The sequence below is a fragment of the Salmo salar genome, chromosome 13, assembly GCF_965601325.2.
Source record: "Salmo salar chromosome 13, fSalSal1, whole genome shotgun sequence".
NCBI lineage: Eukaryota > Metazoa > Chordata > Actinopteri > Salmoniformes > Salmonidae > Salmo > Salmo salar.
This window is the reverse complement of record NC_138303.1, coordinates 114,629,243-114,654,852: the sequence shown is the minus strand read 5'-3', so window position 1 is coordinate 114,654,852 and position 25,610 is coordinate 114,629,243. Positions and strand designations below refer to the sequence as shown.

General features: G+C 45.2%; 2 protein-coding genes across 21 annotated transcripts in view; one reads left to right on the top strand and one right to left on the bottom strand.

The window, feature by feature from the left end:
* Nucleotides 1-4,075, top strand: part of il11ra (interleukin 11 receptor subunit alpha) — a 101,988-nt gene extending 97,913 nt beyond the window's left edge. The window contains exon 12 of the mRNA XM_014139063.3: nt 1,640-4,075. The gene's annotated coding sequence lies outside the window, so the exon portion shown is untranslated. The remainder of the gene's footprint in view (nt 1-1,639) is intronic.
* A 10,552-nt stretch (nt 4,076-14,627) lies between these two features.
* On the bottom strand, nt 14,628-24,545 carry tmem267 (transmembrane protein 267). 20 transcript variants are annotated; one of them, XR_014380256.1, is made up of 4 exons: nt 24,221-24,545; nt 21,328-21,771; nt 17,216-21,070; nt 14,628-17,141 (listed from the first exon to the last, which is right to left on the bottom strand). XR_014380256.1 is itself a non-coding variant. In XM_014139062.3 (3 exons), exons 2-3 carry the CDS (start codon nt 21,709-21,711, stop codon nt 20,735-20,737), a joined length of 720 nt encoding a protein of 239 aa, XP_013994537.1. In that variant the 5' UTR covers nt 21,712-21,771; nt 24,221-24,545; the 3' UTR covers nt 14,628-20,734. The 20 variants fall into 20 exon arrangements, 1 of the variants encoding a protein (XP_013994537.1); XR_014380258.1 differs by having other exon boundaries at nt 14,628-17,361; nt 17,435-21,070; XR_014380262.1 differs by having other exon boundaries at nt 14,628-17,252; nt 17,435-21,070.
* Nucleotides 24,546-25,610: the final 1,065 nt, after the last annotated feature.

The window sequence follows — 25,610 nt, the reverse complement described above, 5'->3', positions numbered from 1 at the left end:
GAGAAGGGAAGAGGAGGGAAGAGGAGGGAAGAGGAGGAGCGAGAAGGGAAGAGGAGGGAAGAGGAGGAGGAGAGAAGGGAAGAGGAGGAGAGAGAAGGGAAGAGGAGGAGGAGAGAAGGGAAGAGGAGGAGGAGAGGGGGAAGAGGAGGAGAGAGAAGGGAGGGGGAGGAGAGAGAAGGAAGAGAGGAGAGAGAAGAGAGGAGAGGAGGGAAGAGGAGGAGAGAGAGGGAAGAGAGGAGAGAGAAGGGAAGAGAGGAGAGAGGAGAGAGAATGGAAGAGGAGGAGAGAGAAGGGAAGAGAGGAGAGAGAAGAGAGGAGAGGAGGGAAGAGGAGGAGAGAGAAGGGAAGAGAGGAGAGAGAAGGGAAGAGAGGAGAGGAGGGAAGAGGAGGAGAGAGAAGGGAAGAGAGGAACAACACATAAATCCCATGTAATAATGCCTTTCTCTGACAGACAGGCCCTGCATAATGACAGAGGTCGAGTGATGAATATAGAGAAGACAGACAGACAGACAGACATAAATTATAGTTAGGGTTATAGTAAAAAACAGTTCCCCTTTCGTTATTGTTACTCATTGGGTATTTATTATTACTTGTTTAACTTTTCTATTATTTCTCTATTTTATGTCTCTCTGTGTTGTTAAGTAAACATTTCACTGTCAGTCTATACCTGTTTTTTACCAAGCATGTGACAAATAAGATGTGATTTGACTGACTAACCCCAACTCTCATCCATCCACAGTACTTCTGAACCCTTTTGTGATCTCTATGAGTTGGTGTGAAGATGGCTTTTGTAGCCTCGTATTGTAGCCTCGTATTGTAGCCTCGTATTGTAGCCTCGTATTGTAGCCTCGTATTGTAGTCTTGTATAGTAAGTAGCCTTGTATAGTAGCTTCGTATTGTAGCCTCGTATTGTAGCCTCGTATTGTAGTCTTGTATAGTAAGTAGCCTTGTATAGTAGCTTCGTATTGTAGCCTCGTATTGTAGCCTCGTATTGTAGTCTTGTATAGTAAGTAGCCTTGTATAGTAGCTTCGTATTGTAGCCTCGTATTGTAGCCTCGTATTGTAGTCTTGTATAGTAAGTAGCCTTGTATAGTAGCTTCGTATTGTAGTCCCATACTGTAGCCTTGTATTGTAGCCTTGTATTGTAACCTCGTATAGTAGCCTCATATTGTAGCCTCATATTGTAGCCTCGTATTGTAGCCTCGTATTGTAGCCTCGTATTGTAGCCTTGTTTTGTAGCCTCGTTTTGCATCCTTGTTTTGTAGCCTCGTTTTGCAGCCTCGTTTTGTAGCCTCGTATTGTAGCCTCGTATTGTAGCCTCGTATTGTAGCCTTGTTTTGCATCCTCGTTTTGCAGCCTCGTTTTGTAGCCTCGTTTTGCAGCTTCGTATTGTAGCCTCGTATTGTAGCCTCGTTTTGTAGCCTCCTATTGTAGCCTTGTATGAAAAAGAACAGTACCTTGCCTTAAATGGTGTAAACATATATACATCAGCAGGGTCTGTCTGTCTGTCTGTCTGTCTGTCTGTCTGTCTGTCTGTCTGTCTGCCAGCTTCCTTCCCCCTTCTCTCCTTTCTTCTCTCCTATCCTCATCCCTTCTCTTCTCCTGTCTAACCTCCTCTCCTCCTCCCTCCTCTTCTCAGCCTAGGTTGGCCCCTCCTCTCAGCCCTTATAGGGCCCCTTGTCTCCACCAGGCCACACCCCCAACAGATGGGTGCAGCATCCACAAAACACTACCCACAATCCACCATGCTTACCCGCAAGCCATCTGGAGCGTGTGCCGGGCCTGATCGCCGCCTGCCAACGAACCGACATGTTGAAACGAATGACTGACTCCTCCCACTGGAGTTTAACATCATCTGATTGGCTACGAGGTTCAACACTATGTACTGTACAGTATGTGGCACCAACTAACAACATACCTGGTCGCCTCCCCTGAGCTTCACTGGCCGAACAAGGTGTAGGTTCTGGCCTCTACCTTTCACATAGTATTCCTTTCTGTGTACCTGGTAATCTTATGGTCCTTCATTCATTTCAAATGTAAGAAGCATCACAGGGCATTATTGTATAGACCGATTGGCATTATAAAGTGTTGTAGACTGTTTATGATAGTGGGTATAGATAGATTGGCATTCTGCAGAATAGAAACTGCAATTCAGAGGAGAAGGAACGCCCTGTAAACACGGCTGCTGCTATTTGGTCATTGGATGAAAAAGAGGGAACAGAGTTCGGCCATATCCATGCTGGCCAATCACTAGCAGTGTCTGGATGTTGTCATAACTTCCTGTATATCTGCATAGCTGCGTTAAAGGAGTCAATGGAACACAGATGTTTTATTGACCAGGCTGGAACATATTCAACAATCTGATCTAACAAAACAGATTTTCGTGAAATCTGTCATGATGTATGTATTGTAACAAGCCAACAATGTGGTTACTTACAGAATCCACCAGACCAGACTAGACTAGACTAGACTAGAATAGACTAGACTCCACCAGACCAGACCTGACTAGACTCCACCTGACTAGACTAGACTCCACCAGACTAGACTCCACCAGACCAGACTAGACTAGACTCCACCAGACTAGACTAGACTCCACCAGACTAGACTAGACTCCACCAGACTAGACTAGACTAGACTCCACCAGACTAGACTAGACTAGACTCCACCAGACTAGACTAGACTCCACCAGACTAGACTAGACTCCACCAGACTAGACTAGACTAGACTCCACCAGACTAGACTAGACTCCACCAGACTAGACTAGACTAGACTCCACCAGACTAGACTAGACTCCACCAGACTAGACTCCACCAGACCAGACTAGACTAGACTCCACCAGACTAGACTAGACTCCACCAGACTAGACTAGACTCCACTAGACTAGACTCCCCCAGACTAGACTAGACTCCACCAGACTAGACCAGACTAGACTCCACCAGACCAGACCAGACTAGACTCCACCAGACCAGACTAGACTAGACTCCACCAGACTAGACTAGACTAGACTCCACCAGACTAGACTAGACTCCACCAGACTAGACTAGACTCCACCAGACTAGACTAGAGTCCACCAGACCAGACCAGACTAGACTCCACCAGACTAGACTCCACCAGACTAGACTCCACCAGACTAGACTAGACTCCACCAGACTAGACTAGAGTCCACCAGACCAGACCAGACTAGACTCCACCAGACTAGACTAGACTCCACCAGACTAGACCAGACTAGACTCCACCAGACCAGACTAGACTAGACTCCACCAGACCAGACTAGACTAGACTCCACCAGACCAGACTAGACTAGACTCCACCAGACTAGACTAGACTAGACTCCACTAGACTAGACTCCACCAGACTAGACTAGACTCCACTAGACTAGACTCCACCAGAATAGACTAGACTCCACCAGACTAGACTAGACTCCACCAGACTAGAGTAGACTCCACTAGACTAGACCGGACTAGACCAGACTAGACTCCACCAGACTAGACTCCACTAGACTAGACCAGACTAGACTAGACCAGACCAGACTAGACTAGACTAGACCAGACTAGACTAGACTCCACTAGACCGGACTAGACTAGACCAGACTACCACTATCTGTCTGTGTGCCTTTCTCCCATGGTCTGGAGGTGTAGAGGATCTACAGAGTCCCAGCGCTATAAACTACAGAGTCCCAGCGCTATAAACCTTTACAGTTACATGCCCCCCCCCCCCCCCCCCCCCCCATGGCCAAGACATCTACAGAGTCCCAGCGCTATAAACCTTTACAGTTACATTCCCCCCCCCCCCATGGCCAAGACATCTACAGAGTCCCAGCGCTATAAACCTTTACAGTTACATTCCCCCCCCCCCATGGCCAAGACATCTACAGAGTCCCAGCGCTATAAACTACAGAGTCCCAGCGCTATAAACCTTTACAGGTACATGCCCCCCCCCCCCATGGCCAAGACATCTACAGAGTCCCAGCGCTATAAACCTTTACAGTTACATGCCCCCCCCCCCATGGCCAAGACATCTACAGAGTCCCAGCGCTATAAACCTTTACAGTTACATGAACCCCCCCCCCACCCCCCCCCCCATGGCCAAGACATCTACAGAGTCCCAGCGCTATAAACCTTTACAGTTACATGCCCCCCCCCCCCATGGCCAAGACATCTACAGAGTCCCAGCGCTATAAACCTTTACAGTTACATGCCCCCCCCCCCCCATGGCCAAGACATCTACAGAGTCCCAGCGCTATAATCTACAGAGTCCCAGCGCTATAAACCTTTACAGTTACATTCCCCCCCCCCCATGGCCAAGACATCTACAGAGTCCCAGCGCTATAAACCTTTACAGTTACATGCCCCCCCCCCCATGGCCAAGACATCTACAGAGTCCCAGCGCTATAAACCTTTACAGTTACATGCCCCCCCCCCCATGGCCAAGACATCTACAGAGTCCCAGCGCTATAAACCTTTACAGTTACATGCCCCCCCCCCCATGGCCAAGATATCTACAGAGTCCCAGCGCTATAATCTACAGAGTCCCAGCGCTATAAACCTTTACAGTTACATGACTGACCGTCCCCCCCCCCCCCCCCATGGCCAAGACAGACTAATAATAATGCTATCTTCATCATCATCACCCGTTATGAGAGGTATTAAACACTTCAGATAGAACAGGCAGGACATCAGTTCTCGTCCGTCCCATGTCACAGCACTGCTCTGCTCTAAATGACAGTGATGTTATGTGTTGGTTCTCTACATCGCTGTGTAGTCATGGGAAACACAAGGTGCCTTTCCGAGATGATTTCACAACTGTAATGTTCTCTCAAGCTATTACCTATGCATGGATCGAAGCTTGGTGTATGTTATACTCTATATTAACCAACAGAATGAAATTGTTCCTATATATTATGTCATTTTTTGTATTTTTTTTTATCTTTAACTAAAACTGTTATCTATGTACCATTCCCCAGTCAATGATATGAAGCTAAAATACAGGATGTATATATTTCCCAGTCTGTATTATGTTCGTCCCAAGTGGCATCCTGTTCCCGTAGTGCTCTAGTTTTGACTAGGTCCATGGAGCTCTGGTCAACAGTAGTGTACACTAATAGAGATTAGGGTGCCAGTTTTGACTAGGTCCATGGAGCTCTGGTCAACAGTAGTGTACACTAATAGAGATTAGGGTGCCATGTGGGAAACATATCCTTTTCAACACACAATCATGTTGTCGTCATGATTCATAGTAATTCATCATATTTTATGTGCTCATGTTTTCTGTGATAATGATCGACGGAAAGTGATTGTCTCATTGATAATCAAAGTGAATTTATGCAATGTATGATTTTTAAAATTCAAACCCTGATTTAATAATAATAATATTTCAAATCCAGTCGAATTGAACTTCAGACTTAAAGATGTGTTTGTGATAGATGTTTGTCCTACCTCTAACAATACATTGTGTTATCTGTGCCAAAGCCTTGCTACGCGTATAGAAAATGGCAACTTTTACATGAGTCATGAATCACCCCCAATAGATGTCCTTTAGAGGTAGTCCACCGTTTCCATAACATACTGAATCCTACAGCTGTCACCCTTCCGTTTCCATAACATACTGAATCCTACAGCTGTCACCCTTCAGAACATACTGAATCCTACAGCTGTCACCATTCAGTTTCCATAACATACTGAATCCTACAGCTGTCACCATTCAGAACATACTGAATCCTACAGCTGTCACCATTCAGAACATACTGAATCCTACAGCTGTCACCATTCAGAACATACTGAATCCTACAGCTGTCACCATTCAGAACATACTGAATCCTACAGCTGTCACCATTCAGAACATACTGAATCCTACAGCTGGCACCATTCAGTTTCCATAACATACTGAATCCTACAGTTGTCACCATTCAGTTTCCATAACATACTGAATCCTACAGCTGTCACCATTCAGAACATACTGAATCCTACAGCTGCCACACTTCAAGTACAGTCAGTACAAATTATACACAAGATATCCCATCAGACTGTAGTAGTATTGAGACTCTTTGATTTGTCTGACAGTCACCTGAGATGTTCTTTTACACTGAGATGCTCAGTGAAGACATTCAATAGACACTGACGACAGCCATATCGTCTCCTCCACCAGAGCAGTATTGATCACATCTCTCTGCGTGGCTGTCTGATTAAATGTTCTCTCTCTCCGACCGTCACACACTGAGATGTGATGGTCGGACACGTGATTGACAGTGGTGTTTTTACCTGACAGTACTGTAGGGACCAGGTTGAAGAGAGTTATGGTTGTTGTGATGGTTAGAGTTGTTGTGATGGTTAGAGATAGGGTTAGGGTTGTTGTGATGGTTAGAGATAGGGTTAGGGTTGTTGTGATGGTTAGAGATAGGGTTAGGGTTGTTGTGATGGTTAGAGATAGGGTTAGGGTTGTTGTGATGGTTAGAGATAGGGTTAGGGTTGTTGTGATGGTTAGAGATAGGGTTAGGGTTGTTGTGATGGTTAGAGATAGGGTTAGGGTTGTTGTGATGGTTAGAGATAGGGTTAGGGTTGTTGTGATGGTTAGAGATAGGGTTAGGGTTGTTGTGATGGTTAGAGATAGGGTTAGGGTTGTTGTGATGGTTAGAGATAGGGTTAGGGTTGTTGTGATGGTTAGAGATAGGGTTAGGGTTGTTGTGATGTGGGGTAGTCTACTGGTGTTGTCCACATGGTCCTGTGGGTGGGGTGGTGTACAGTCTGGTTGGATAATGTCATTATCTATAAAAGGTAAAGGTAAGAAGTCGATCGTTTGTTTGAAGAGAAGCTTCAAGTCTGTTTCAACACAATGCTCTTAACATCTTACCAGAAATAGGCTGACAGATTCTTCTGTAGCTGTGGTATCATCACTGCCTCATCTTCAAAAGGAGGGAGACTTTAGACATGATTTTCAGTTTTGGCTCGAGGGCCACATCGGGATTTTGAAATTCAACGGAGGGATGCATTTTTTGGGGGACCAATTGTTTGTTATAATCAATTTGCGGGGGCCTCCCGAGTGGCGCAGCGGTCTAAGGTACTGCATCGCAGTGCTAGAAGCGTCATTACAGACCCGGGTTCGATCCCGGGCCGTGTCATAGTTGGCCGTGACTAAAACACCCATGAGGCGGCGCATAATTGGCCCATTGTCGTCCGGGTTAGGAGAGGGTTTGGCAGGCCAAGATTTCCTTGTCCCATCGCGCTCTAGTGACTCCTGTGGCAGGCCGGGCGCATGCACGCTGACACGGTCGCCAGGTGTACGGTGTTTCCTCCGACACATTGGTGCAGCTGGTTTCCGGGTTAAGCGGGCATTGTGTCAAGAAGCAGTGCGGCTTGGCTGGGTTGTGTTTCGGAGGATGCTGGGTCGTGTTTCGACCTTCGCCTCTCCCGAGTCCTTAAGGGAGTTGCAGCGATGGGACAAGAAAGGGCTAAATTATTTTTCTTTTTGTCTCGTGGGCCAGATTGAACTGCCCCGCGGGCCGTACTTTGCCCCCCTCCCCCCTTGCTCTAAGGTATATGCAGGACTTGGGCAGGAGCTCACAGGAGCCGAGTACAGGCACCTGAAATGTTCAACTGCTTGAACTCCTGTTCCTGTTATTGAATATTATCTCAAAAGTATTGTGGAACTCCTGCACCTAAATATAAGCAGTACTGGCAACCAAAATGAGTACCGACACCTATTTCAATCCATCTCAAGCACTGGGTATATGTTAAAGCAATCGTCTTAGTCGTGAGAACAGGACAACTTATCACGGGACACTGTCTCAACACAACATGCTTGTTTGTTTGAAGCCCTTCTAGTATTGGTAAAGACAAACCATTTATTGGGAAAAAAATGGTATCAAATCAAAGTGTATTTGTCACGTGCCATGTACAACAGATGTAGACGTTACTGTGAAATGCTTACTGACGAGCCCTTTTCCAAAACAACGCAGAATTACAATGTAATAATTGAATGGTAAAGAAAATGCAATCGAATTCTGCATCGTTCTATTGTCTGTTTCTAGTATCAACGTTCCAACAAAGTCCATGTCAGGGCAATATAATAATACACATACCCTGCCTGGCTCTTGATATACCCTGGCCTGGCTCTTGATATACCCTGGCCTGGCTCTTGATATACCCTGGCCTGGCTCTTGATATACCCTGGCCTGGCTCTTGATATACCCTGGCCTGGCTCTTGATATACCCTGGCCTGGCTCTTGATATACCCTGGCCTGGCTCTTGATATACCCTGGCCTGTGTGCCAGGCTCTTGACAACTTCTTATGGAATTGCCTTTTGGCTTGAAAATAACATTGGAGTTGGCACCCAGGCTATATACAGTGCCTTCGGAAAATCTTCAGACCCCTCGACTTTTTCAACATTTTGTTACGTTACAACCTTATTCTAAAATGTATCAAATGAAAATGTACATACAGTACCAGTCAAAAGTTTGGACTCATTCAAGGGTTTTTCTTTATTTTGACTATTTTCTACATTGTAGAATAATAGTGAAGACATCAACACTATGAAATAACACATATGGAATCACGTAGTAACTAAAAAAGTGTTTAAACAAATGAAAATATATTTTATATTTCAGATTCTTCAAAGTAGCCATCCTTTGCCTTGATGACAGTTTTGCACACTCTTGTCATTCTCTCAACCAGCTTCATGAGGTAGTCACCTGGAATGCATTTCAATTAACAGGTGTGCCTTGTTGAAAGTTAATTTGTGGAATTTTTTTCCTTAATGCGTTTGAGCCAATCAGTTGTGTCGTGACAAGGTAGGGGTGGTGTACAGAAGAAGCCTGTTTGGTAAAAGACCAAGTCCATATTATGGCAAGAACAGCTCAAATAAGAGAAGTGACAGTCCATCATTACTTTAAGACATAAAGGTCAGTCAATACGAAAAATGTCAAGAACTTTGAAAGTTTCTTCAAGTGCAGTCGCAAAAAAACATCAAGCTCTATGATGAAACTGACTCTCATGAGGACCGCCACAGGAAAGGAAGACCCAGAGTTACCTCTGCAGCAAAGGATAAATTCATTGGAGTGTTATTTCAGTGTTGATGTCTTCACTATTTCAGTTTTGATGTCTCTTCACTATTATTCTACAATGTAGAAAATAGTCAAATGAAAAGAAAAACCCTTGAATGAGTAGGTTTTCTAAAACTTTTGACCGGTACTGTATATGTCTTGGACCAGGCTATATATGTTTGTCTGTATCTTTTCTGTTAACAATGTATTAGTGTATCGTATTTTCTTTATTTCTTGATGCGCATAACTGTTGGCTGAGCAGCAGTCCTCGACTTGGGCTGGAGCTGAGTACCAGCACCTCAAATGTTCTACGGCTTCAGCTCCCGTTCCTCTTATAGAATATCAACTCAAATGTATTGTGGAGCTCCTGCACCTGAATATAAACAGTAACGACACCTATTTCAGTCCATGTCGAGTACTGCTGAGCAGTGTGGAAGGGAGGGGCTAACGCTGGTGGTTTTATATAGAGAAAAATAGCTCTGGTCCAGGGTGTGGTTTGGTAATGTTCTCAGCGTCGCCCTGGACCAGAGTTAAAGATATGAACGTCAGCACGTCCATTATAGATGTACATAGTGTATTTCTCTGCTTTGGTTTACGACAATATAAGCTGTTTTTCTTACTTTATACGTTTGTACTTCTGTGAAATAAAGATTATTATTTTATCACATGCTTGCTCTTTACTATTCTATAGATTACTACTAGAAGGTTGGAAAATTATGGGAACTTTCCCAAAACTTCCCAGGGGTTTCCAGAAACGCTGGTTGGAGGAGTCCTTGATTTCCTGTTTATGCCCCCATTTATAACTACATTACCATAGATAACATCAATTAAGGACTTATAACTACATTACCATAGATAACATCAATTAAGGACTTATAACTACATTACCATAGATAACATCAATTAAGGACTTATAACTACATTACCATAGATAACATCAATTAAGGACTTATAACTACATTACCATAGATAACATCAATTAAGGACTTATAACTACATTACCATAGATAACATCAATTAAGGACTTATAACTACATTACCATAGATAACATCAATTAAGGACTTATAACTACATTACCATAGATAACATCAATTAAGGACTTATAACTACATTACCATAGATAACATCAATTAAGGACTTATAACTACATTACCATAGATAACATCAATTAAGGACTCCCGAGTGGTGCAGTGGTCTAAGGCACTGCATCTCAGTACAAGAGGTGTCACTACAGACCCTGGTTTGAATCCAGGCTGCATCACATCTGGCCGTGATTGGGAGTCCCATAAGGCGGCGCACAATTGGCCCCAGCGTCATCCGTGTTTGGCCGGGGGAGGCCGTCATTGTAAATAAGAATTTGTTCTTAACTGACTTGCCTAGTTAAATAAAAAAAAAAGCATATTTATAACCACATTATCATAGATAACATCAATTAAGAACAATTATAACCACATTACCATAGATAACATGAATGAAGCATATTTGGTATAGATTTGAACAATAGACTTGTTTATATTGCTCCTAGTGGTCCTTCCATCCTGTGGTCAGCCTTAACCAACCCTCCTGATCCCCTAAATGACAAAAGGACATTTCTCAACCCAGGAAGTTATGTCACTTCAACTGGGTACAATGTGTTGTCGTTGAGACAAATTAATTATGTTATTTTAGTAATCCCATAACAACACGACCCTGCTCTCCTCAACATAGCTGTGTTGGGGTTATTCCACTTGGCCCCTAAAACTGACTGTCCTGTCAAAGTCCCATAACCCTCCTCTCCCTGACAGAGTCCCATAACCCTCCTCTCCCTGACAGTCCCATAACCCTCCTCTCCCTGACAGAGTCCCATAACCCTCCTCTCCCTGACAGTCCCATAACCCCTCCTCTCCCTGACAGTCCCATAACCCTCCTCTCCCTGACAGTCCCATAACCCTCCTCTCCCTGACAGAGTCCCATAACCCTCCTCTCCCTGACAGTCCCATAACCCCTCCTCTCCCTGACAGTCCCATAACCCTCCTCTCCCTGACAGAGTCCCATAACCCTCCTCTCCCTGACAGTCCCATAACCCTCCTCTCCCTGACAGTCCCATACTCCTCCTCTCCCTGACAGTCCCATAACCCTCCTCTCCCTGACAGAGTCCCATAACCCTCATCTCCCTGACAGAGTCCCATACTCCTCCTCTCCCTGACAGTCCCATAACCCTCCTCTCCCTGACAGTCCCATAACCCTCCTCTCCCTGACAGAGTCCCATAACCATCCTCTCCCTGACAGAGTCCCATAACCCTCCTCTCCCTGACAGTCCCATAACCCTCCTCTCCCTGACAGTCCCATAACCCTCCTCTCCCTGACAGAGTCCCATAACCCTCCTCTCCCTGACAGAATCCCATAACCCTCCTCTCCCTGACAGTCCCATAACCCTCCTCTCCCTGACAGTCCCATAACCCTCCTCTCCCTGACAGTCCCATAACCCTCCTCTCCCTAACAGTCCCATAACCCTCCTCTCCCTGACAGTCCCATAACCCTCCTCTCCCTGACAGTCCCATAACCCCTCCTCTCCCTGACAGTCCCATAACCCTCCTCTCCCTGACAGAGTCCCATAACCCTCCTCTCCCTGACAGAGTCCCATAACCCTCCTCTCCCTGACAGTCCCATAACCCTCCTCTCCCTGACAGTCCCATAACCCTCCTCTCCCTGACAGTCCCATAACCCTCCTCTCCCTGACAGAACATGACCAATCAATATGAATGTGTCTGATTAATATATTTTCTTCAGGAAAGGCAGGAATTCTGTCTACCGGTGACAGAATGTTGATTTAAATCTTGAATAGGTATTTTTACAAATAGACGTTATGAACCTTTAGTCTTCAGTCTGTCTCATCTGAAATGGCTCTCCATTGACCAGGGTTGGGTAGGAACAGAATCCTATTACTGCCACAAACAGCTTCTTCTGAGATGGCCTTCTCTATTTAACTGCAGTCACTGACCCTCCTTAAGGCTAAGTGCCCTGCTTACAGGAAACAGGAAATGCTGCCCCGCTCGGACAGGAAGGTGCTTGCAACGATTCTCTGCTTACAACTTTTTGGCAACAGTTTGGGGAAGGCCCTTTCCTGTTTCAGCATGTCAATGTCACCGTGCACAAAACGAGGTCTATACAGAAATGGTTTGTCGAGATTGGTGTGGAAGAACTTGAATGAACTGCACATAGCCCTGACCTCGACACCATCGAACACCTTTGGGATAAATTCTAACGCCGACTGTGAGCTATAACCCTCTTCTCCCTAACAAAGTCCCATACTCCTCCTCTCCCTGACAGTCCCATAACCCTCCTCTCCCTGACAGAGTCCCATAACCCTCCTCTCCCTGACAGAGTCCCATAACCCTCCTCTCCCTGACAGTCCCATAACCCTCCTCTCCCTGACAGTCCCATAACCCTCCTCTCCCTGACAGTCCCATAACCCTCCTCTCCCTGACAGTCCCATAACCCTCCTCTCCCTGACAGTCCCATAACCCTCCTCTCCCTGACAGTCCCATAACCCTCCTCTCCCTAACAGTCCCATAACCCTCCTCTCCCTGACAGTCCCAAAACCCTCCTCTCCCTGACAGTCCCATAACCCTCCTCTCCCTGACAGAGTCCCATAACCCTCCTCTCCCTGACAGTCCCATAACCCTCCTCTCCCTGACAGAATCCCATAACCCTCCTCTCCCTGACAGTCCCATAACTCTCCTCTCCCTGACAGTCCCATAACCCTCCTCTCCCTGACAGTCCCATAACCCTCCTCTCCCTAACAGAGTCCCATAACCCTCCTCTCCCTGACAGTCCCATAACCCTCCTCTCCCTAACAGTCCCATAACCCTCCTCTCCCTGACATTCCCATAACCCTCCTCTCCCTGACAGTCCCATAACCCTCCTCTCCCTGACAGTCCCATAACCCTCCTCTCCCTGACAGTCCCATAACCCTCCTCTCCCTGACAGTCCCATAACCCTCCTCTCCCTGACAGTCCCATAACCCTCCTCTCCCTGACAGTCCCATAACCCTCCTCTCCCTGACAGAGTCCCATAACCCTCCTCTCCCTGACAGTCCCATAACCCTCCTCTCCCTAACAGTCCCATAACCCTCCTCTCCCTGACAGTCCCATAACCCTCCTCTCCCTGACAGAGTCCCATAACCCTCCTCTCCCTGACAGTCCCATAACCCTCCTCTCCCTAACAGTCCCATAACCCTCCTCTCCCTGACAGTCCCATAACCCTCCTCTCCCTGACAGAGTCCCATAACCCTCCTCTCCCTGACAGAATCCCATAACACTTCCCTCTGTGTGAGGTTGTTCCACTTTGCCTCTGGCTGTCTTGGCACCAGTCCCTGTCCTGGACAAAGGACACTGTCCTTCCTGTCCGAGCGGGGCAGCATTTCCTGTTTCCTGTAAGCAGGGCACTTAGCCTTAAGGAGGGTCAGTGACTGCAGTTAAATAGAGGCCATCTCAGAAGAAGCTGTTTGTGGCAGTAATAGGATTCTGTTCCTACCCAACCCTGGTCAATGGAGAGCCATTTCAGATGAGACAGACTGAAGACTAAAGGTTCATAACGTCTATTTGTAAAAATACCTATTCAAGATTTAAATCAACATTCTGTCACCGGTAGACAGAATTCCTGCCTTTCCTGAAGAAAATATTTGTTTTTAAATCAGATGCATTCATATTGATTGGTCATGGTCTGTTATAACGATAACTGATTGGTCATGGTCTGTTATAACGATAACTGATTGGTCATGGTCTGTTATAACGATAACTGATTGGTCATGGTCTGTTATAACGATAACTGATTGGTCTGTTATAACGATAACTGATTGGTCATGGTCTGTTATAACGATAACTGATTGGTCATGGTCTGTTATAACGATAACTGATTGGTCATGGTCTGTTATAACGATAACTGATTGGTCATGGTCTGTTATAACGATAACTGATTGGTCATGGTCTGTTATAACGATAACTGATTGGTCATGGTCTGTTATAATGATAACTGATTGGTCTGTTATAACGATAACTGATTGGTCATGGTCTGTTATAATGATAACTGATTGGTCATGGTCTGTTATAACGATAACTGATTGGTCATGGTCTGTTATAACGATAACTGATTGGTCTGTTATAACGATAACTGATTGGTCATGGTCTGTTATAACGATAACTGATTGGTCTGTTATAACGATAACTGATTGGTCATGGTCTGTTATAATGATAACTGATTGGTCATGGTCTGTTATAACGATAACTGATTGGTCATGGTCTGTTATAACGATAACTGATTGGTCTGTTATAACGATAACTGATTGGTCATGGTCTGTTATAACGATAACTGATTGGTCTGTTATAACGATAACTGATTGGTCATGGTCTGTTGTAACGATAACTGATTGGTCATGGTCTGTTGTAACGATAACTGATTGGGTAATGTTGTTATGAGGAGGAAGACTCCTAACTGTTGCATCTTGCTCTGAGCGGCAGACTGATTCCTCCTGAAATGCATTATTCCAGTGTATCTAGAGCGACGCCCAGTCACGCCCATAAACAGCTTAAAAAGTCCACCACACAGACACATTACGGAGCATACCGAGTGGTCCAGGGCACACATTTATTTTGGAAAAAAAGAACAACTTTGAATCCACCCAGTATTTACAACACAAAGGTACCAATATCAAAATAAGATATACACTTTATATACACAAAAGTATGTGGACACCCTTTTAAATTAGTGGATTTGGCCATATCAGCCACACCCGTTCAGAACTGTATTTAAAAAAATTATAATAATTGAGCACACAGCCATGCAATCTCCATAGACAAACATTTGGGCAGTAGCGCACCGTCATAGGATGCCACCTTTCCAACAATTCAGTTCGTCAAATTTCTGCCCTGCTAGAGCTGCCCCCGGTCAACTAGTAAGTGCTGTTTTTGTGAAGTGGAAACGTCTAGGAGCAACAACGGCTCAGCTGTGAAGTGGTAGGCCACACAAGCTCACAGAACGGGACTGCCGAGTGCTGAAGCGCGTAAGAATCGTCTGTCCTCGGGTTGCAACATTCAGAGTTCCAAACTGCCTCTGGAAGCAACGTCATGTCTAGAACTGTTCATCCAGAGCTTCATGAAATGGGTTTCCGCGGCCGAGCAGCCGCACACAAGCCTAAGATCACCAGGCGCAATGCCAAGCGTCGGCCGCAGTGGTGTAAAGTCCGCCGACTTTTGAGCAGTGGAAACGCGTTCTCTGGAGTGATGAGTCACGCTTCACCATCTGGCAGTCCGACGGACGAATCTGGGTTTGGCGGATGCCAGGAGAACGTTACCTGCCCCAACGTAGCTGTAAGGTTTGGTGGAGGAGGAATACTGGTCTGGGGCTGTTTTTCATGGTTTGGGCCCCTCAGTTCCAGTGAAGGAAAAGTTAACACTACAGCATACAATGATATTCTAGACGATTCTGTGCTTGCAAAATGTTGGCAACAGTTTGGGGAAGGCCCTTTCCTGTTTCAATATGACAAATGCCACCGTGCACAAAGCGAGTTCCATAAAGAAATGGTTTGTCGAGATCGGTGTGGAAGAACTTGACTGGCCTGCAGAGGCCTGACCTCAACCCCATCGAACACCTTTGGGATGATTTGGAACGCCGACTGCGAGCCAGGCCTAATCTCTCAACATCAGAGCCCGACCTCAACGCCCATCATCAGGGCCCAACCTCACTAACGCTCTCGAGGCTGAATGGAACCACGTCCCCGCAGCAATGTTCCAACATCTAGTGGAAAGCCTTCCCAGAAGAATGGAGGATGTTATAGCAGCAATGTTCCAACATCTAGTGGAAAGCCTTCCCAGAAGAATGGAGGATGTTATAGCAGCAATGTTCCAACATCTAGTGGAAAGCCTTCCCAGAAGAGTGGAGGCTGTTATAGCAGCAAAGGGGGGGACCAACTCCATATTAATGCCCATGATTTTGGAACGAGATGTTGTGACGAGCAGGTGTCCACATACTTTATCGTCAGTGTAGTGTACTTAACATTTAAAATTTGAATTCAATAAATAATATTCAAAACAAATCAAATGCTGAAATAAATACATGTGAACGATGATATTTCATTCAGTACACACTGTGAATAAAAGACAGCAGCAATAATCCTGTTGATGCATAATGAGAATGGACATATGATTAAACATAATACTGTATAATAAATTGACTCATCGATGCCCTCTGCAGGCCGGGGGGGTCAAACTGCAGCCACAGTATATTTATTCAGTAGTGCACAATTTAGCGAAACATTTTGCAAAGGAACAAGTTTTGCAAAAAAAAAATAAAAAAAAAAAGCGTTTCTTTTTAGACAAGTTCAGGTTAAATCCCGGGTCTGTTTTAAATCTGTTTTATTCCGTTCAGTACCTACTGAATATACCCACAGCTGTTCAACCTCTCTCATCAGAACGCCAAGACTAGGAGAACACCGACTAATACAACTCAAATATTATGATCACAAATTAGAAACATATTAAAAGGAATGTTTAAATAGCGTTTCTCCAAAATGTCATCTTGTTTCGATTATATAGATAAAAACATATCTTAACACAGAAACCTTAGCAAGCCTCGGTCTTTCCTAAAAACATGTTAAAACATGACATCGTAACCTAACGTGAACTACACATATCAGGCAGCAAATGGAGGCTCCACCAATAACAAACGCATGGAAGAATGTATTGCTCTGTTCCCTACGACCTTCAGCTTCATACATACTGCTCTGTTCCCTACGACCTTCAGCTTCATACATACTGCTCTGTTCCCTACGACCTTCAGCTTCATACTGTACTGCTCTGTTCCCTACGACCTTCAGCTTCATAATGTACTGCTCTGTTCCCTACGACCTTCAGCTTCATCATGTACTGCTCTGTTCCCTAGGACCTTCAGCTTCATAATGTACTGCTCTGTTCCCTAAGACCTTCAGCTTCATAACGTACTGCTCTGTTCCCTAGGACCTTCAGCTTCATAATGTACTGCTCTGTTCCCTAGGACCTTCAGCTTCATAATGTACTGCTCTGTTCCCTAGGACCTTCAGCTTCATAACGTACTGCTCTGTTCCCTAGGACCTTCAGCTTCATAATGTACTGCTCTGTTCCCTAGGACCTTCAGCTTCATAATGTACTGCTCTGTTCCCTAGGACCTTCAGCTTCATAACGTACTGCTCTGTTCCCTAGGACCTTCAGCTTCATCATGTACTGCTCTGTTCCCTACGACCTTCAGCTTCATACATACTGCTCTGTTCCCTACGACCTTCAGCTTCATACATACTGCTCTGTTCCCTACGACCTTCAGCTTCATACATACTGCTCTGTTCCCTAGGACCTTCAGCTTCATAATGTACTCCTCTGTTCCCTAGGACCTTCAGCTTCATAATGTACTGCTCTGTTCCCTAGGACCTTCAGCTTCATAATGTACTGCTCTGTTCCCTAGGACCTTCAGCTTCATAATGTACTGCTCTGTTCCCTAGGACCTTCAGCTTCATAATGTACTGCTCTGTTCCCTACGACCTTCAGCTTCATAACGTACTGCTCTGTTCCCTGGGACCTTCAGCTTCATAATGTACTGCTCTGTTCCCTGGGACCTTCAGCTTCATAATGTACTGCTCTGTTCCCTAGGACCTTCAGCTTCATAATGTACTGCTCTGTTCCCTAGGACCTTCAGCTTCATAATGTACTGCTCTGTTCCCTAAGACCTTCAGCTTCATAATGTACTGCTCTGTTCCCTAGGACCTTCAGCTTCATACATAATGTACTGCTCTGTTCCCTAGGACCTTCAGCTTCATAATGTACTGCTCTGTTCCCTAGGACCTTCAGCTTCATAACGTACTGCTCTGTTCCCTAGGACCTTCAGCTTCATAATGTACTGCTCTGTTCCCTAGGACCTTCAGCTTCATAATGTACTGCTCTGTTCCCTAAGACCTTCAGCTTCATAATGTACTGCTCTGTTCCCTAGGACCTTCAGCTTCATAACGTACTGCTCTGTTCCCTAGGACCTTCAGCTTCATAATGTACTGCTCTGTTCCCTACGACCTTCAGCTTCATAATGTACTGCTCTGTTCCCTAGGACCTTCAGCTTCATAATGTACTGCTCTGTTCCCTAGGACCTTCAGCTTCATCATGTACTGCTCTGTTCCCTAAGACCTTCAGCTTCATAACGTACTGCTCTGTTCCCTAGGACCTTCAGCTTCATAACGTACTGCTCTGTTCCCTAGGACCTTCAGCTTCATAATGTACTGCTCTGTTCCCTAGGACCTTCAGCTTCATAACGTACTGCTCTGTTCCCTAGGACCTTCAGCTTCATAACGTACTGCTCTGTTCCCTACGACCTTCAGCTTCATAACGTACTGCTCTGTTCCCTAGGACCTTCAGCTTCATAATGTACTGCTCTGTTCCCTAGGACCTTCAGCTTCATAATGTACTGCTCTGTTCCCTACGACCTTCAGCTTCATAACGTACTGCTCTGTTCCCTAGGACCTTCAGCTTCATAATGTACTGCTCTGTTCCCTAGGACCTTCAGCTTCATAACGTACTGCTCTGTTCCCTAGGACCTTCAGCTTCATAACGTACTGCTCTGTTCCCTACGACCTTCAGCTTCATAATGTACTGCTCTGTTCCCTAGGACCTTCAGCTTCATAATGTACTGCTCTGTTCCCTAGGACCTTCAGCTTCATAACGTACTGCTCTGTTCCCTAGGACCTTCAGCTTCATAACGTACTGCTCTGTTCCCTAAGACCTTCAGCTTCATAACGTACTGCTCTGTTCCCTGGGACCTTCAGCTTCATAACGTACTGCTCTGTTCCCTAGGACCTTCAGCTTCATAATGTACTGCTCTGTTCCCTAAGACCTTCAGCTTCATACATAATGTACTGCTCTGTTCCCTAGGACCTTCAGCTTCATAATGTACTGCTCTGTTCCCTAGGACCTTCAGCTTCATAACGTACTGCTCTGTTCCCTAGGACCTTCAGCTTCATCATGCACTGCTCTGTTCCCTAAGACCTTCAGCTTCATAATGTACTGCTCTGTTCCCTAGGACCTTCAGCTTCATAATGTACTGCTCTGTTCCCTAGGACCTTCAGCTTCATAATGTACTGCTCTGTTCCCTAGGACCTTCAGCTTCATCATGTACTGCTCTGTTCCCTAGGACCTTCAGCTTCATAACGTACTGCTCTGTTCCCTAAGACCTTCAGCTTCATAACGTACTGCTCTGTTCCCTAGGACCTTCAGCTTCATAACGTACTGCTCTGTTCCCTAAGACCTTCAGCTTCATAACGTACTGCTCTGTTCCCTAAGACCTTCAGCTTCATACATAATGTACTGCTCTGTTCCCTAGGACCTTCAGCTTCATAATGTACTGCTCTGTTCCCTAGGACCTTCAGCTTCATAACGTACTGCTCTGTTCCCTAGGACCTTCAGCTTCATAATGTACTGCTCTGTTCCCTAGGACCTTCAGCTTCATAACGTACTGCTCTGTTCCCTAAGACCTTCAGCTTCATAACGTACTGCTCTGTTCCCTAGGACCTTCAGCTTCATAACGTACTGCTCTGTTCCCTAAGACCTTCAGCTTCATAACGTACTGCTCTGTTCCCTAAGACCTTCAGCTTCATACATAATGTACTGCTCTGTTCCCTAGGACCTTCAGCTTCATAATGTACTGCTCTGTTCCCTAGGACCTTCAGCTTCATAACGTACTGCTCTGTTCCCTAGGACCTTCAGCTTCATAATGTACTGCTCTGTTCCCTAGGACCTTCAGCTTCATAATGTACTGCTCTGTTCCCTAGGACCTTCAGCTTCATAATGTACTGCTCTGTTCCCTAGGACCTTCAGCTTCATCATGTACTGCTCTGTTCCCTACGACCTTCCATTCCATCCAAGTGGACACTTCAGAAGAAGAGTAGAGAATTGGAATGTAGCCTTTCCCCTTTCAGTCGACCCATCAGTATAACACCCTCGTACGACCATCCTGCTCCTGCAAGCTTACATTCTGCTTAGCTACACCGACAGCACAGTAGTAATCAGCCTGGTAATTACAAGGCTATAAAATACCTCACCGCTCGACATCAATCACTTCCACACACTACTGCACTGACAGTCACACAGGACACAGCCTGACGGTGACGGACTAGAGGAGGGAGAAGAGGAGGCAGTTTAGTGGGGAGGTGGAGGAGGAGGAAGAAGTGATCACTCCCGTGGTGTGAAGAAAATAGATGAGTGAGGCTGAGGCATTGTGGGATTTAACAGTGTCCCAAATGGCAACTTATTCCCTTCATAGTGCACTACTATAGACCAGAACCCTGTTCCCTATATAGTGAACTACTTTAGACCAGAGTCCTATTCCCTATATAGTGCACTACTATTGAATAGGGCTCTGGTCTAAAGTAGTGCACTATACAGGGAATAGGGCTCTGGTCTATAGTAGTGCACTATACAGGGAATAGGGCTCTGGTCTATAGTAGTGCACTATACAGGGAATAGGGCTCTGGTCTATAGTAATGCACTATAAAAGGGAATAGGGCTCTGGTCTATAGTAGTGCACTATGAAGAGAATAGGGCTCTGGTCTATAGTAGTGCAGTATATAGGGAATAGGGCTCTGGTCTATAGTAGTGCACTATGAAGAGAATAGGGTGCTATTAGGGAAGCATAATGTTGGCCCTTCCATCCATCAGATGTCGATGGCGATGCCGTGTTTGGTGGAGATCACGTCTCTGGTTCCTGTCAGGTACATGAGCACAGAGCACAGGTGCGGCAGGGTGGCTGTGATGCTCACATACAGCCAATAGGAGATGGGGGCCGTGTTGCCGAATGGACACACCCACAGGCCATGGCGGACCCCGTCTCTGATGTGGTGTGAGGCCAGGGAGATAAACAGCAGCCAGGGTAGAGAGCACCATGAGTCCTTTAGCCTACCCAGCCACAGCACCAGCCTCAGAGAGAAGCAGAGGACAGGGATTAGAGAGGAGCAGTGGAGAGGTGGGCGGTGGGGTAGGCTGGTGGCTGCCTGGAGGAGGAAACAGGCAGAAAAGAAACATAGGTTATTGTTTCTATTCTACTTTATTTTATTAACACAGTGGGCCAGTTTCCCCAGACACAGATTAGGCCTAGTACTGAACTCAAGTTATTTCAATGGAGATCTTCATTGAGCATGCTTATTAGTCCAGTTCTAGTCCTAATCTTTTGTCTGTGTAACTTTAGTACACTAATCTATAACTGACGCTGAAAACCAAAAAGGGAGAACGTTATATAAATCTTCCTTACTTTGAGCGACAGAGAGCCAGCCATATAGAAGTGGTCCAGGTCTATAGCAGAGGCCAGTATCCCCGCTAAAATAACTTCATAGAAGTCACTCTTCTTCTTGAGGCCAATGACGATAGCCCAGGACCAGAGGCCTATCAGACCATGGGAAGTGTTGTCCAGCACTGCCCGCAGCCACAGGTGCTGTTGGAGAAGGGTCAGCTGCATGACGTGGTCAGCAAGTACACAGAAGGCCCCCAGTGCAGTGCTGGCCAGTAAGGAGGCAGAGGAGAAGGTCTGGAGCAGGGCCTGAGCTTTCTCTGTCTCCATGGCCAGGCTCAGGGGCATGGATACACCTGTACCACCAGCAGAGGAGGATGAGTCCAGCTTGGAGTGATACCCTCGCATGGCGCTTCTGGAGGTAGCAGATCCACTTCCATAGGAGGTCAGCAACACCTAGCTGGCAAACTAGAAGACAGAATACTGTAAACATAAATTACACATGATGCAACTAGCTCTGGTCCAGGGTAATATCATAGATAAGACAGGATGGAACTAGCTCTGGTCCAGGGTAACATCATAGATAAGACAGGATGGAACTAGCTCTGGTCCAGGGTAATATCATAGATAAGGCAGGATGCAACTAGCTCTGGTCCAGGGTAATATCATAGATAAGGCAGGATGCAACTAGCTCTGGTCCAGGGTAACATCATAGATAAGGCAGGATGCAACTAGCTCTGGTCCAGGGTAATATCATAGATAAGGCAGGATGGAACTAGCTCTGGTCCAGGGTAATATCATAGATAAGGCAGGATGGAACTAGCTCTGGTCCATGGTAATATCATAGATAAGGCAGGATGGAACTAGCTCTGGTCCAGGGTAACATCATAGATAAGACAGGATGGAACTAGCTCTGGTCCAGGGTAACATCATAGATAAGACAGGATGGAACTAGCTCTGGTCCAGGGTAACATCATAGATAAGACAGGATGGAACTAGCTCTGGTCCAGGGTAACATCATAGATAAGACAGGATGGAACTAGCTCTGGTCCAGGGTAACATCATAGATAAGACAGGATGGAACTAGCTCTGGTCCAGGGTAACATCATAGATAAGGCAGGATGGAACTAGCTCTGGTCCAGGGTGTTTATGTGACGCTAGCTGATGCTGTGCCTTGAAGAAGACCTTGCAGAAGGCTCAGCAGTAATTGTCCTGGACCAGAGCGAGAATCAAACCTACACTGATGTAGACTTTAGCATAAAGTCACGCGGTGTTTTTACCCTCTCTCTCATTTTGATAACTGCTCCTTTAAGAAGTCACTGTGGATCATGATCTTTAAATAAATGTCTATTCTACTGGAACTGAGGATATATGTAGCCCAGGCCAGGCTCATAGTAACCTGGATTCAATTCATCAGTGAACTGAGGATATATGTAGGCCAGGCCAGGCTCATAGTAACCTGGATTCAATTCATCAGTGAACTGAGGATATATGTAGGCCAGGCCAGGCCAGGCCAGGCTCATAGTAACCTGGGTTCAATTCATCAGTGAACTGAGGATATATGTAGGCCAGGCCAGGCCAGGCTCATAGTAACCTGGGTTCAATTCATCAGTGAACTGAGGATATATGTAGGCCAGGCCAGGCCAGGCTCATAGTAACCTGGATTCAATTCATCAGTGAACTGAGGATATATGTAGGCCAGGCCAGGCTCATAGTAACCTGGGTTCAATTCATCAGTGAACTGAGGATATATGTAGGCCAGGCCAGGCCAGGCCAGGCTCATAGTAACCTGGGTTCAATTCATCAATGCAGACCGTAGCAAAACGTTTAGAAACAAAAAAAAACTAACATTTACATTTCTCATTGGACAAGTTCAGTCCTTCTGTTTCAGTCTTCTTCCATTTGGTGCCTTGTGAATATGACCCTGCATTAGCCTGCCGACATACTAGAATAGGCTAGACAATGTGCATAAATCATTTCTTCAATGAATCTACCATTGTACAATCAAAAGAAAAGTCACTGACATCAATAAAAAGGCTTGATCTTTCCAGAGATGCAGACAGGTCTGAATGATGCAGAACCAGAAAGCTACCAGGGAAAGACTCCTATTTGTCTCCTTGTGTAACAAGATGTTTGATTGAAGAATACAGATAAATGCCAGTGGGAATTTGTTCTCGCTTTTGTGATGTTTTGTAGTAAACACACACACACACACACACACACACACACACACACACACACACACACACACACACACACACACACACACACATCTGTTAGATGTACAAAATGCAAGCATAGGCAGAATTCAACTCGTGCATCTGGTGTAGCTAGCTAATTATCCGTGAAAAGAGTTGCTTGTCTGTTTAGGTGGGTAGAAGACATCTGCATTGTTTGCCGTTTGGGGTTTTATGCTGGATTTCTGTACAGCGCTTTGTAACATCGGCTGATGTAAAAATGGCTTTATTAAAACACATTTGATTGATTGATTGATTTGTGACTAGGAAATAACTACATAGCCTACGTTAGGTAAAAATACTTCATTATGTTCAATGTCAAGAAAAGTTGATATCACGACGTTAACTAGCTGGATAGCTAACTAGCTGGATAGCTAACTAACTACTGGATCAGTTTAGACTGCAACATCACGTGAAAAACAAAACGCGTTATTGTTTTTAGATTGAATCATCTTGAAATACAAAAAGTAGATGAATGTAGTTAGGCTAGGTAATTTTATTAGCTATGTAATGCTAGCTAACGACAGCTAGCTAGCTAAGGAATCCCGCACCTATCTGCGAAACGTTATAGACTACAGACAGGTGTTGGATTACCAAGATTTTAGCAATGTGATAAGGCCCAACGTTATTAAAATGAAATAACGCCGTTGATTAAAACGATAGCAACATTTGTCACTTACCCCATTGTAGCTAAATTCGTTCATCAACTGTAAACTAGCTCCGGTCCTGTCCACACAGCCTGAACCAAGAGGCGCAACATCCCGGCTCTTCCGGGAACGCTTCCGAAACAGACCGAACGGACCAGGCCGAGGTTTGGCGTTTGAGAAGTCAATGAGAGAATTGAAAACTTCTTGAGTATAGATGTTAATTTTCTCGAAATCTAAAAAGCACAACTTAGATTCGAGTCAATGTATGAAGTAGTTGAACATGTTATTACCCGAAATGTTACGTTTTCATTTTTTTTTGTCAAAAGCAACTTTATATCTACGGACTGCCGTTTATTTGACGGACAGCACATGCGCAGTTTGGCACGATTACGAAGCGATGACGTATCCCTACGCATGAGTTACCTAGGCGACGTCGCAATTGACACGTGATCGGGGATTTCTATAGAGGAAGCAGTTTTAACTTATCTTTATACAGTACTGTCTTTGGCCTGTCTGTGTCTGTCTGTGTATGGGAGGGAAATAAAACACACTCCTGTTCCGCCCCATTAGAGAGGGCGTTTACACAAACACATAATTGGTGGAAAGAGCTGTCAGTCATTTATTACGGAAGAATGAATGTCCAATCATGGACGAGATTGGTCTGACCATGATAATTCGTTTATCCTTTGTTTGGCATACTGTAAACAAAGGAACATTTCTAATCAAATGAAATCAAATTTTATTGGTCAAATTGGTCACATATTTAGCAGAAGTTATTGTGGGTTTGGCAAAATGCTTGTGTTCCTAGCTCCAACAGTGTAGTAATATCTAACAATATAGAACAATACACACAAATCTAAAAAGTAAAATAATGGAATTTGAGTTTATTTTATTTTTACAGGGACAGTGCACATTAATCAACGTTTCAGTAAAAGTGCCGGTTTTAGCCAGCCGGCTAATTTTCAACCGCAGTCCCTGGGCAGGTTATTAAAAACAATTACAATACAGACAATCACTGAACAGTGAGCACACGCAGAGTAACATAGGACAAGGAAGACATAGCATACAGACAGAGAAACATAGAACAAGCAAGACATAGCATACAGACAGAGCAACATAGAACAAGCAAGATGTAGCATACAGACAGAGAAACATAGGACAAGCAAGATGTAGCATACAGACAGAGCAACATAGGACAAGGAAGACATAGCATACAGACAGAGCAACATAGAACAAGCAAGACATAGCATACAGACAGAGCAACATAGGACAAGCAAGATGTAGCATACAGACAGAGCAACATAGAACAAGCAAGACATAGCATACAGACAGAGCAACATAGGACAAGCAAGATGTAGCATACAGACAGAGCAACATAGAACAAGCAAGATGTAGCATACAGACAGAGCAACATAGAACAAAA

What these genes read in the sequence shown, in the direction of transcription:
- tmem267 (XM_014139062.3), bottom strand. Translation starts at nt 21,711, where the DNA reads ATGCGAGGGTATCACTCCAAGCTGGACTCATCCTCCTCTGCTGGTGGT. An exon ending in CTGGCTCTCTGTCGCTCAAA is followed by an intron (nt 21,071 to 21,327) that starts GTAAGGAAGATT and finishes TTCCTCCTCCAG; the next exon opens with GCAGCCACCAGCCTACCCCA.